This window comes from Vespa velutina, chromosome 13, assembly GCF_912470025.1.
Source record: "Vespa velutina chromosome 13, iVesVel2.1, whole genome shotgun sequence".
Taxonomy (NCBI): Eukaryota; Metazoa; Arthropoda; class Insecta; order Hymenoptera; family Vespidae; genus Vespa; species Vespa velutina.
In genome coordinates this window covers 4,258,445-4,273,444 of record NC_062200.1, presented here as the reverse complement: position 1 = coordinate 4,273,444, position 15,000 = coordinate 4,258,445, and the positions used below count along the sequence as shown (strand labels likewise).

The 15,000-nt window shown below is 25.5% G+C and overlaps 1 protein-coding gene across 1 annotated transcript in view; it reads right to left on the bottom strand.

Annotated features, from left to right (window-relative positions):
* Nucleotides 1-15,000, bottom strand: part of LOC124953857 (proteoglycan Cow) — a 44,607-nt gene that overhangs the window by 27,855 nt on the left and 1,752 nt on the right. The window contains exon 2 of the mRNA XM_047505857.1: nucleotides 13,371-13,499. Within this exon, the coding sequence (XP_047361813.1) occupies nucleotides 13,371-13,456 (86 nt within the window). The 5' untranslated portion in view covers nucleotides 13,457-13,499. The remainder of the gene's footprint in view (nucleotides 1-13,370; nucleotides 13,500-15,000) is intronic.

The following is a 15,000-nucleotide window of genomic DNA, read 5'->3' as shown; positions in this document are numbered from 1 at the left end:
GTCGAATTTTTTACGATAGTTATTTTATTTTTCGCGTAATTGAGGAAAAAAATAAAAAAGCAAAAAAAAAAAAATAAATAAATAAATAAATTTATTTTTCTTTCGTTCGTTTAATCGCTCTCCCTCTCTCTCTCTCTCTCTCTCTCTCTCTCTCTCTCTCTCTCTCTCTCTCTCTCTGTAATTCATTATCACTATTTCTATTTCAATCTCTGTCGATATTCTATCTCTATATCTGTCTCTATTTCTATTGTTGTATCTGTCTCTCTATGTCTCATAATCCTTTGATAGTAGTATCCAATAACGGGTATCATATTATCGCATGTAATTAACTATTCACGTATCACTCCCTAATCATTGACTTGTCGTGACAAAACAGGAAGGATATCAAAGATCTCATTAACCGAAATACGATTAATTACGTTTCGATGATAAGTAAAGTACTTCTAATATTTTTACTTAAATATATATATATATATATATATATATATATCATAAATTTGAAGTGAAAATTTCTGATTGTTTAGCGAACAACACAATTGTTTCTAAATAAAATCGATAAAAAATATGTTTCTTCCTTTTTTTTTTGCATTTTCTTTTCTTTTCTTTTCTTTTTTTTTCTTTCTATTTTGCTTTTTTAATTCAAATCCACAATCATTTCGAAATAAAATTGTATAAGAATTGTTACAAAAGAAACAAAAAAAAAAAAAAAAAAAGATTATTGACACAATAGCGATAAACAATTCTTGTGATAAACAATTTTTGCAAACAATTTTTCAATTAGAAACTGATAGAACTTGTGAGTCTATTAATGTAAATAATACTTATTTGCAAGCATTCATAACTTGATAACATTATCGTAAACATGATGCATTTACGATGCATTTAAATGGCTTCCTCTAAACGTTATTCGCTTTAACTATTCCCTTTAGAGAAACTCGGAAACCTTTTCACTTGTCCTCCCTTTTTTAATCTCTCGCTTCACTTGACTTCTATATAGAATTACGAATAAATGTCATCGAAAAAGATACTTTTTTTATTTCGAGTTGAACTTCTCGAGCAGAAGTGATCGTATTATAAAATGGTCCATTTACGACGATACTTGTATGATAATAATTTTCTGCGTGTGCGTGCGCGTGTTAGTATGAATGTAAGTACGTCAACGCGTGTACATTTATACGATACAAACCTATAATAATATCGCTTCGATAAACGAGAAAATTAATATGCTAATGAAAAATTTTATTTAATATTAAAATTAATATTTGATCAGGCTTCCGACATATAATTTAATTCTCATTGATATTTTCATTTAAATTTATTATAAATAAGTGATCATTATAAGATATATATATATATATATATATAATATAAAGAAGTAAAATTTTTTTTATCTGCAGATTCCAATCTGATTAAATGATTCTATTAACATACAAGTTTCAATAATGCATATATATATATATATATATATATATATATATATATATATTAATAAATGTTCCTAATATACATATAGGTATATTAAAAAAAACAAAATAAAAAATATTCTTAATTCATTTTCTCTTAACTGGTAAACATACATATAAGCAATGATCGAACGTATAATAAATACCTCTTTTTCTTTCCCCTGTTTCACTTCATCGAAACGACTCTTTAGGTGCAAACGAATCGAGAGAATCGAATCGAATATCGAACGAGTAGACCGTATTTCGATACTAATTGAATTCCCTGGCAACGTTCGCTCTCAGCTTTCCCCCTTACACTCGGTAAACTCTCTATGTATTTTACGTTCGGCAAGCCAAATCGACTCAGAGAATGCACCAAGTGTGTACACATTGACAACAATGAACGGTCACTTACACGATTGCGTTTTGTATAGCTTTTGAAGATTACGAATGTACGTTTCGAGCGTACGTAATTTTATGCCACTAATGATTTTACAATAGAAGATATATATATATATATGTAAGTGTATATTATTGTTGGTTACGACAACATTTCTTATGGAAAATTTCAAGTCAATTTTATACAACGTTCGATGAGAAATGTTTTTGCAGAAAAAGAGAGAAAAAAATTATTCTAAAAAAGAAATATTTTGTACAGTCGAACAATGATCGTATTAAATAAAATTTATTCAAAATGGAAGTCGGTATCTATAAAAAAAAAAAAAAAAAAAAAAAAAAAACAAAACAAAAGAAAAAAGAAAAGAAAAGAAAAGAAAAAAGAAAAAAGATTGTTATCATACATTTCTATTTTATTCTCATTCAAAAGTTTCACCATATAATATTCTTTGAAAATGATAATAATAAAAAAAAGAGAGAAGAAAAAAAGAGGTACAAACGAAACAAAAGAATGAATTATCATAAATATGAACGAATAAAATGAATGAAATTTCGAAGATATTTAAAATGATATTATCTGATTGAATTTTGAATAATTTACGTTTAATAAATAATTACTTGTTGCATTAATGAAAATTTAATTTAACATAAAGTCGATTTTACACAATACGAATGTATTATCTATATTTGAAGAAATTAATCTCTACAAAAATTATCTCGAATTATTATTTAATATTAAAAATGATGATTAAATAATTATTAGATTATTTAACTTATAATTAACTTTGGTAAATGAGATAAGAATTTGTTGAAGTTAGAGAACGACGAATATACTCCGAATTCTCAAGAGACACTTTAGTAGACGAAGACCATCTTCCGGTTTCTTGAAATAAGAACTACCTTACTCCAGTCATGTGGGATTTACGGCTATCCCAGACAGTAGGTACATGTATTTCTTTGCCACAATAATAGCGGAAGACCCCATAGGAATGCAGTAGCAACTAGTAACAGCAAAGGCAAAAGAGTAAAAGGCAACAGTAAAAGGCAACTGTAGTAATGCTTAAAGATGACTTCAGAGATACCCATTCTGTTTTAATTTTATACTAGAATTATATACTACGTTTATTTACAATTAACAGTACGTTTGTAAAACTTTACGAATAAAATTTTGAACACTTTATCTTCCTATCTTTAAAACGTTTTCGTTTATATTCCACTTCTCTCTCTTTCTCTCTTTCTCTTTCTTATTTAAGATAATAAGTATTCGTTACAACATATAATAATAATGATAATAATAATAATAATAATAATAATAATAATAATAATAACAATAATAATAATAATAATATTAATAATAATAATAATATCCGACATAGATTTTATTTGATGTTTCAATTTATTTTTAAATTAATTTTTATTTATTTTTCAATTTATTTAAAAATTAAAATTTCCTTTGATAATATACAAGGTATAATCAAAGAAAATTTTTTTCTCCTTTTATTTTCTCGTAATATTCTTTTTATATATATATATATATATATATATAATTTATATAAACTTTAATTTAAGAATTCTCTAATATAGAATATCCAATTATTTATATATATGTTTGTTTGTTTGCGTATAAAATTAATCAACGTGATAGAAATTAACATCGTTATTAGTTATATTCCGATATAATTGTCAATATTTTCAAATGAAATAAAATGACACTAATATATATAAATATATACAATTTATCATAAAAAATTCTTACATTACTTTAAGGGCTACAAAATACTATACTATTGATATATTCTATTGAAATTGTTAGTTAAAAAAAAAAAAAAAAAAAAAAAAAAAAAAAAAAAAAAAGAAATGTTGTTTATTTAATTATAAGAAAAAAAAAAAAAGAAGAAAAAAGAAAAAGAAAAAAAGAAAGATATGAAAATTCCATTAGAAGTATATGCTAAATATTATAACATTAAATCGAATCTTAAACGATCGATGTTTTCAAATAAACAAACAAAACAAAATAATAATAATGTTATACAATTCGATATAAAATACTGACATTATTCGAAATTATCTGATCTATCATATTCACCTTATTACATACAAAAAAAGATCAATCAACAATATATAAAAATAAGTTCTTAAATTATTTAAAAGTCATTCTCGAAAGGAAAAAAAAAAAAAAAAAAAAAAAAAAAAGAGAAAAAAAATATGTATGTAATTTCTCTTTAAAATATATATTATAAATCTTTAATAGTAAAGAAAAGCGATGAGTTCTAAGATGAATCTAAGAAAAAGTTCAACTTTTAATGAGTATTGAATTTTCAAGGAATATCATAAATGGTACAGAGAGAAAGACAGAGAGAGAGATAGAGAGAGAGAGAGAGAGAGAGAGAGAGAGAGAAAGATGAAAGAGAGAAAGAAGACGATTTTCTTCTTTCCGCTTGTCCTCACCCTCTCCAACCCACCAGTCCCTCCCTCGCCCATCTACTGCTTCATCTTCTCGTTGGAAGGGAAAAAAGAATTTATTTCTAGAGAAAAACGAATTCTTGAGAGCAACGTCAGGACTGTGATTCCTTTCGAGAAGGGATCCTGAGGAAAAGACGATATTACTATATGGTATATAGTCGTTTCCTTCGCACGTCGGTTTGTCGTAGTCGTCGTAGTCGTCGTCTTAGTCGTAGTCGTCGTCGTCGATCGAGCGAAAAGCACGTTACACTTTTCGCTCACTCGAGTCCGACGATAAAATCGTTGAAAAATCTTTTCCACGACCTAAATTCCATCGTTTTTTTTCCCCGTTACTCGCTTAAGTTTTTTCTTCATATAAAAGTAAATTCCCCTTCTTTCCATCCCTCATCTCCGTCACCCCCCCCCCTCCCCCCGACATTATCAGCCATCCCTCAAACGTTAGACGAACGAGTCTCGTGTAAATCTTAATGGTCTTTGGTGTTACTTTTTTAAATAAATGCAAAAATGAGAGACAGACGGAAAGAGAAAAAGACAGAGAGAGAAAGAGAGAGAGAGAGAGAGAGAGAGAGAGAGAAATGTCAAAATAATCAAACTAATTTTAATAATTTATTTGAAAAAAAAAAGAAAAATCTAGTGTACATATTTATTTATATAAATATTTATATATACATATATATTTTCTTTTTAAGGTTTCTCATAATACAAATAATTAATGTTATATTAATTTATTAGATAATAATTATAGTAATAATTATTGATATAATTTAATAATATATAGATCTTAAACTATAATATGATATTTAATTGTATAATATGAGAAAAAATTATAATACGAGAATTATAATGGATTAAAAATCAATTACATCTTTTTGAAACCTTTTATACTAATTTTCTTTTCTCTCTCTTTTTTCTTTTTTCTTTTTCTTTTTTTTTTTTTCTTTTTTTTTTTCATATTTTTTCTCTTGTTTTATTTTCTTTACAAATTGTAACAACACAAGGTCTGCTTGTAAAACTGATAGCTTAAGCGTCAAGTTCTCAAGAAAAAGAGAGTACTTGATATGTAATATCATTTAACATGTTTTTATTCATCTACAAACTTTTTTTCTTTAGGCCACCCTTTATATAATATATTATATAATAACATTATCTCTGATATATATACAATATAATATATATTTAAAAAAAAAAAAAAAATATATATATATATATATATAGAAAACTTATGACAAAGATGAATTGTATTATTTCTATTTGAATTGATTTAAAAATGATTTAAAAATTCGGATTTAACGCTTGTGGCTCGGTTGAACTTTTAGCAACCGGGGAAACGACTTGATTAAAAGTTCGAAACGAGTGAAGTACCAACTTTGAGAAGAACGTTTCGTTCTCGGTCCCTTTTCTGTAGAACAAAGAACTTATTATACTAATCCTTGTGCGCGCACGCGCGCGCGCGTTCAGCTCACTCTCGTTTCGTAGAAATTTGCACGATTCGTTACTCCCCGCGATTTCGTATAATGGATACCGACAGTCCCTAAGAATATAAAAAAAGACTTATAGAGAGAACGTATTTCCTAATAAAGGAAAAATCGAAAAAAAGATTTCAATTTCGATTATTCGTTTTTTCTCTTTCTTTCCCTCTCTCTCCCTCTCTCTCTCCCTCTCTCTCTCGCTTTCTCTCTCTTTCTACCATGTTAAGTACTACACTTATATTAAGCTATTATTTATTAAGTATATTTTTTTTCTTTTTTTTCTTTTTTTTTTTGTGAAGTATCAGTAAAGTCAATAAATACATTTTATTTTTCCTCTTTTTTTTTGTTTTCCTTTTTTTTTTTCTTTCTTTCTTTCTTTACATATAAATAAATCTTATCAATATTTAACAATATCAATTATTAATGTATTAACAATTATTAATAATAACTATTAATTGATAAGTATTAAGGAACGAATTATATATATTTTTAATTCGTTGATAATTAATTTTGTATATTTTTAATTTCTTTTTATCATTATAATTTTACCTATATTTATATACATATAAACGTGTACGCGTACGTACATATGACCGATTACTTTCAATATAAAACCTTATCCTTGAGTTTGCTTGGAGAAATAAAAGGGCTAGAAAAGAAATCGAACGAAAACATAAGAAGAAGAAATATTTTTGTGAAAGAAACGAGATAAAGCTAACGAAAAGAATAATAGAAAGAGGATCGTTATTTCTTTCTCTCTCTCTCTCTCTCTCTCTCACTCTCTCTCTCTCTCTCTCTCTCTCTCTCTCTATCCCACCCTAGGAAGCGATTTGCGAAAAGGGTTGCATCGTATTCGAATGGTAAAGTATATCGAGGGTGTAGCCGTTGGGCAAACTTTGAATTATACATGAGAGAGTAGGAGTTACCCGATCGAAACGAGAGAGAGAGAGAGAGAGAGAGAGAGAGAGAGAGAGAGAGAGAGAATCAGACAGAACAGTATAGTGTTCCATTTGCATGGTACACTACTCTGTAGTTTCGTCTCGTTCCTAGGGAGATATTCTCCTTTTATCCCCAGATGTTTCTCAGAGTGTCCCTATCCGGTCAACAGTCCTTCGGACCTTTGAACCTTCGAATATAACAGCTATCACCAACGGCTTATAAAAGGCTTCCTTACTTAGAGAATCATAAATAGTCCGCTTTCTCTATCGTCCAGTTTCCAGCATTAAGAATTCTCTCTCTCTCTTTCTCTCTCTCTCTCTCTCTCTCTCTCTCTCTCTCTATTTGTTTCTTAGTAATGAGAAGTTTAGATGAGTAATAACTCGTTCATCGTTTGCTTATATATCATTCATTAGATATCGTGAGAAATGATCTAATTTTATTTCGTAATTCATCGATTAGAGAAAAATTGATAATCGAAGGCACGTTGGATTCTTAATTAATCAATAATAGATTAATTTTTTTGATAATAGATTAAGTTGATATATTATTCTGAATAAAATACGTGTGTGTATTTGTGTGCCGTTTATTATGAGAGTAATCTAAATTCATCTTTACAAAAAAATCAAATTAACGTTTTTAATAATTACAATTTTACGTAATCTTTTAATTTTTAAACAATTTATATTTAATATTATAAACTTAAGTCAGTTTCAAAATAAACAATATGTATGTGACATTAATTTAATGTATTTTATTTAAAAAATTTTTATGTCCTTTGATAATAATATATTTATTTCAATAAATTTATTTCATCAAAATTCTTTTGGATTTAATTTGTAATTAAATCGAAAGGTTCAGCTAGATAAAGTATTCATGTACTTTTAATGATACATTATGTCTATATAGATGTTTGATATATGTATACCCTTCGTTTACTTAGACTGTTCCTTGGATGTTATGAGAAATGATCTAACTTTATTTCATAGTTCATAGACTGAAGAGAAAATGGATATTTACACGTTGAACTTAATTAATGATAATATATTTTTTAATATTATATCTTTCGTATATATTAATCGTTTAAATTATATTATATTTTATGTACATAGGAAAATTGATTAATAAATCTATTTAAATTAGAATTAATAATGAAATGTTTTAAACGATTTTAAGTTATATATATAAATATATTAATTTATATATATATATATATATTAATTATTGTTAATTCTATTTAATTTAGGTTTTTTTATTAAAATTTTTATATTTTATAATAACAATAATAATAATAATAATAATAATAATAATAATAATAATAACGTTTGTTTAATTAAAAGTTATAAGTAAATAAAAAGAATTAATAATCATGTTTAACGAGTCAGAAATATTTCTTGAGAGAAAAAAACAGAATAAATAAATAAATAAATAAATAAATAAATAAAAATGATTTTTTAAAATCTTTATAATTTATAATACAACAAAATATTCAATTATTCGAGTAGACAATTTGTTAGAGAAAAACTTTAAGCTATATGGTATCTTATCGTTTAAGAATAAACAAATTTATTAAAAAAAAAAAACTAAATCTCAACGATATAAATGTTTAATAAAAAATTATATACACAATACAACTATATAAAAATAAAAAGGAAAAAAGAAGCAAAAGAAATTCCAAGATGGATCTTCTTTTACTTTCCCATTTTTTTCCTCTTGTGAGGGAGAAAAAAAGAAAAAAAAAAAAAAAAAAAAAAAAGAATCGTGCTAGCTAGTTCTTTTGGCAAAGACCCACTTCCAGAAAAAAGAAAATTTTTAGTGAACTCGCCAATATAGGGAAGTCCATCCACGATCCTAAAACGAGGTGCGAAAGCTAGAAAGTCCTGTGGAAGCGCATAAAGGGTCATTAAGGTTGTGGATGAAAGGCCACGCCTCGTTAACGATCCTTCTGTATTTCCTAGGGACTTTCCACTTGACGGTACTACTTCCCTGCTCGTGACCAGAAACGTAGTCGAGAAGACGACTTCCGGCCTGACGTGTCGAATAGTTCGAAAACTTGCCAGCATACTATCGCAAAAACTTCCATTTCCTCTCTTAAGACAAATGTGTTTTTTCTTTATTTAACTATCAATCACATTGACCTCGACATTATTTATTTTTTTTGTACATTAAATTTTTTCCAATTAAAATATACGATGCCGACAAATAAATTAGACGCTTAGAATTAAATGAATTATTTATTAATCTATTTTATTGGTTAAACGATTATTTTTGTATAATCGGAACGATATTTTTAAGATCAAGTTATATTTTTCTTCTCTTTTCTTTTTTCTTTCTTCTTTTTTTATTTTTTGCTACGAATACGATCGATATCGTAAAAATATAAATATAAATAAAGTAAATATATAAATAAACGTTTCTAATTAATGAATCTCTTTTGATATATATATATATTGTACACACACACACACACACACACACACACACACACACACACACAGTGTATCTGCTGATTTAAATATATTATTAATAAATAGGATGATAATTTTTTTTATCGATTACTAAAAATACGATACGATCAATATTTTGTGGGTGTGTGGATGTATAATTAATGAATCATTAATTTTCTGTTGATTTACATTTATTATTATTATTATTTTTATTATTATTATTATTATTATTATTATTATTATTATTATTATTATTATGCAATTAAATAATATATTTTTGTCTATTTTTTCTTTGCTAGAAGTACGATCGATTTTTTAGAAAATAATTAGTAAATAATTATTTATAATTAATGAATCTTATAACTTTTATTTTGGTTAAAATTATTATCATTATTATTATTATTATTATTATTATTATTATTATTATTATTATTATTATTATTATTATTATTATTATTATTATTATTATTATTATTATTATAATTGAAGTAGACGATGTTTTTTGAGGGCAAATACAGTGCATTATAAATGCGATCGATCTTAGAGAAACAAACAAATATATATTTATATAACATATTAAAGAATTAATTGTCTTTCGGTTAGTTATTTTGAATTATTATTATTATTGAAGTAGATGATATTTTTATTATATTAAATTTATCCCAGATAAAAATACGAACGATTGTAGAGATATAAATCGATGTCTATAATTAATGAATTATCTCCTTTTATGGTTTAATTTATTATTATTATAAAGGATGATATTTTAAGATCCACACATATACAAGTTTTGTTACTAAAAATATCATCGTTTGTAAACACGTAAATAGATGTTTATAATTAATGAATCGTTTATATCTCACGTTAGTTTGATTTATTATTATTAGAAAAGATACTTTTTTTTTTTCTTTTTTTTTTTTTTTTAACGTAAAATATATCGCTCGTAAATAGAAAAATAGATATATGTAATTAATGGATCGCATATATTTTGTGTCATTGTTTAAATAATTATTATATTTATTTTTTATATAAAAAAAAAAAAAAAAAAAAATTAAAGAAAAAACAAAAATTGAACTTAGTTATATTTAATAACCGTTATTAATTATAAATATACGATCGCGTATCTCGATTCGTATTTAATATACAACTTATAATTTAATAAATCATTTATCTTCCGTTAATTTAATTTAATTCGAACGAATATATTGAAATAAAAATTTCTAAAAAGTATCTCATATCTTTTCCTTTACTATTTCTAATTGTTCTATTTATAATTAAAGCTTTATCTATTTTTTTCTTTCTTTTCTTTTTCTCTTACGAAACATTTTCGGAGAGAACCTAGTATCTTTAATTTTCAAGAGTCGGTATGAGAATGAAAAAAAAAAAAAAAAAAAAAGAAAAAAGAAAAAAGAAAAAAAGAAAAAAAATAAACAAAAATTGAAAATTCCTTTTTGTCCTTCATACGTTCGTTCGTGCAAATTTACGTAGGAAGAAAATGTTTCGTCGGCATCTATATATACATACATATATATATATATATATATATATATATATATATATATATATATATGTATATATATGTACGTACATATACCATGTTTTTGTCTTCCTTTCATTTTACTTTATTTCTACACTTTTCTTTTTTTTTTTTTTTTTTCATTCTATCTTCCTATCCTTCTTTCTTTTAAGAGACAGAACGTTCTCCGAGGAATTTTATTTCTAAATGGAAATACGCATTCGAGTTGTTCTCTACCAGCCCCTTTTATACGCTAGAAGCTCGTAACTTTCGCGTTTGGCGTATTCGTCAAGCAAATAATACGCCTTCATTTCGTTACCACAAAAAGGACAGAGGAATATTGTCTTGGAAACTAAATTCTAACAATTTTCAACGAGCTCATTATAATCTCGCACTTCAACTTCTTATTTATTATATATCGTATAAAAGTATTACGTAATTTATTATGACTTTTATGATCGATTAAAGGACATATAATGAAAGTACATTCAAGTAATATTCTAAAAAAAAAGAAAAAAAAAAAATAAAGAAAAGAAGAAACATCGAAATTACAAAAAAAATCGAAATTAATGAAAATTTTGAAATAAATATTAAAACAAAAAAAAAAAATATCTGACTTTATTAAATGATAAAAAAATATTTTTCGATTGAATATATTTATGATTTTATATATATATATATATATATATATATATATATATATATATATATTTTTTTTTTTTTTTTTTTTCCAATAACAATTCTGTATATATAAGAATAATTATAAGAAGTTTATTACAATAAATCGACACTTTATATATAAATATTTCTTTTGATATAAATATTATACAGCACATGTAGTATTTTATGTATGTTTTATGAATGTACAGATATATGTGCAGGATAGGTGCAATAACTTCAATCACTTCTAATATTTCCGTTCTTTTTAGAGATATGGAGAAACTTTGCTTTTAAAAGTCGTACGATAGGGAGAAGGTCATAATATGACGGTAATACTTTTTTTTATAAATGGACGCATATCATATACGAAGATCAATCGAGTTTTTTTTTTTTTTTTTTTTTTTTTTAATAACTGTCATAGATTCTTGATTGCATCGGTCAATGCAACTCGACATTCTCTATAAAAAAAAAAGTACTAATCCATATATATACGCCAACAAATTATTAATTCAGTAGATATTTTAATTTAAAAAATGCTAAAAAAAAAAAAAAAGAAACATGTAAAAATACGACTGAAATGTAATAAGAATAGTAGTATGATTATTATTAATAGTTCTATTTTTTTTATTTAAAATAAACAAATTAAAATACGTGATCATGATAAAAATTGAAATGATTTCATTGTAATAATGTTCTTATTACGAAAGGAAACAAAAAAAAAATCAATTTTAAAAATTTTATTTACAAAATTGATTTTATTATAACGATATTATCGCAATATTTAAATAAATAAAGAATAAATTACATTTGAAAATGATATTTGTTTCAAGTCTTTATGACTTTTCATTCCGAAAATTCAATTGAAAGAAAAATTTCAATTGAAAAAATTATTAACAAAATCGATTTTATTATACTAATATTATTGCATTATTTAAATAAATAAAAGAAATAATACTCTTGAAAATGGTGTTTGTATCAAGTTTCTACTCCTTTTCGTTCCGAAGATATCGCCTTCGAAAGATTTTCATTCATAATTTCTATAATACAGCTGTTCGTAGTAATAGTCGTAGTAATTTCTCGGAATTTATGTAGGTCAGTGTATCACCGAACCATATTGAATGAAATTATATAGGTCACTATGTCAATACAAATATCTTCAGTTTATACAGGAATATCTTCGGATCTAAAAGTCGTAGAGACTTGAATCAAACGCCATTTTAAAGGGCAGAATTTTCTTTATTTTTTAAACTTTTTGTTAATAATTAATTAACAATTTGTTATAAATAATTATTATAAACAAATTCTTACGAAGTAAAATAATATTATTTTGATAACCAAACATTCAAATTACGATCGATTTGTAAAATTATATAAATTAATAAATTATAAAAAAATAATTTTTTTACCGAAGAAATAATTTTTTTTTTTGCATTATTAATAACAAAGTATTTCATTTACATGAGAATATCTCCGAAATTAAAAGCCATAGAGACTTGAATCAAACAACATTTTAAAGTGCAGAATTTTCTTTATGTTTCCTTTAACATATTATTAATAATTAATTAACAATTTGTTACAAAGAATTTGTTATAAATCAAATTGTTACGAAGTAAATTCATCTTCTTTCGCCAATCAAAAATTTATATATTGCGACTGATTCACAAAATAATATAAATTAATAAATTATAATAATTATTATTATTATTTTGTTGTCGAACAACCAATTTTTCTTACATTATTCTGAATTATTATGTGTATACATATATATTGTAATAAATTTCTATCTTATTAGAGATAATTATTTACGAGTAAATTCAATATATATTATATATACAGATAAAACATAAAAATGAATAGATAAAAAAAAACTAGAAATTGAATTTTTCTATTTAAAAGTCGAATTGTTTTCGTTGATAAAACTTTAGAGCTGAGAAGAACATGTAAGACTTAAAGTACGATTTACCGCAAGAGCTAGAACGGCCATAGTTGTTTCGTTAGAGGCGTTGATCCGATTAGAACAAAGCTTTGCTTAGTTACTTACTTAGACTCGTCCTGATCCTCATCATCGTCCTCCGAATCGAAAAAGGCATCGTCGTCTTGTGTATCAGCTGAACTATCCGTTCTCATTCGTCGTTGTTGAACAGCCAATGATTTCGGTATTACCACGTCACTGAAAATAACGGATAAAAATAAATTTTTGATTCTTTTAACATTTTTTTTCTTCTTGTTCTTCGTTTTCTTTTTCTTTCTTTTTTTTTTTCTATTTTTAAGATTTCATACAATCGAGATGGATTATTCGCACGTGTCATGAAAAAAGAAAAATGAAAGAAGAAAAGAGGATCAAGAAACTGGAACATGTTTTCTACGCTTAGGCACTCAAGTGCTTCCTTAATCCAATAAAAATCGTTTCTTGACGAGTTACACTTATGTAATACAATCTCGTAGACGTGCACATGACGTGATCAAAATTTAAAAAAAAAAAAGAAAGAAAATGAATTACCAATAATACCAATAATAATAATTTATAATAATAATAATAATAATAATAAAAATAATAAAATTGCGATTACACAATTTATTAAATTTCAAGGCACCACAACTCGACGAAAAATCGAAGAAATGATAGACTGTAACTGCTCCTTGAATATATATTGATATTCTCTGCACAACTTCTTTGTTATGTCGATTTCCATTAGGAGAAAAAAAAAAAAAAAAAAAAAAAAAACAAAAAAGAAATAAAAAGAAAAAAAAAAGAAAAAAAAAGAAAAAGAAGAAAAAAGGAAGAAAAAAGAAGAATAAAAGAATTGTTATAATTTGCATATTTCGATAATATAATTTAACTATAAAATAGATGCAATATATTTTTCTCTTTCGAAACTTGGGCAGAACTTTTATTTGAAAACATTCTTTTGTAAAATTGATAAGATACGAACTATTTGGCCGTATCATTTAAAATGCGACACCATGAATACATACATACATACATACATACATACATACATACATACATACATACATATACATACATACATATATACATACACACACACACACACATATACATATATATATATATATATATATATATATATATATATATATATATATATATACGTAAGAATCGTAAAAAAGTTGAGTCGTTAGATAGTTTGGACCGAGAGACTTGAACCTGGCTTTTTCACTTTCCGGGTGGATTTCTCTAATCATTAAACTATCCAGGGACCCTTCGGTCAACCTCCTCACAAATGCCTACTTACATTAAATGGAAGTGCTCGTTTCCCCCACCTCTTTCTCTTTCTCTCTCTCACACACACACATACACACATGTATACACATACATATATGTATATGTATGTATATAAAGATCGAGATAAGTCCACTTACAACTTTGGTCAACGAACACCGTAATTTCTACGATTAGGTATAGCTTGGAAAATATCCACGTTCCAGTGCGAATGCTTTACGTCATGGAATCTACTTTATTCAACAAATTAGAGCTTGTTACGAAGTTTGGTAACTCCTACGTGTTCTCTCTCACTCTCTCTATCTCTCTCTCACTCACACTCTCTCTCTCTCTCTCTCTCTCTCTCTCTCTCTCTCTCTCTCTCTCTCCCTCTTTCTGTCTGTCTCTCTGTCTTTCTCTGACCACCACTTGCAATTTGCATTTGCTG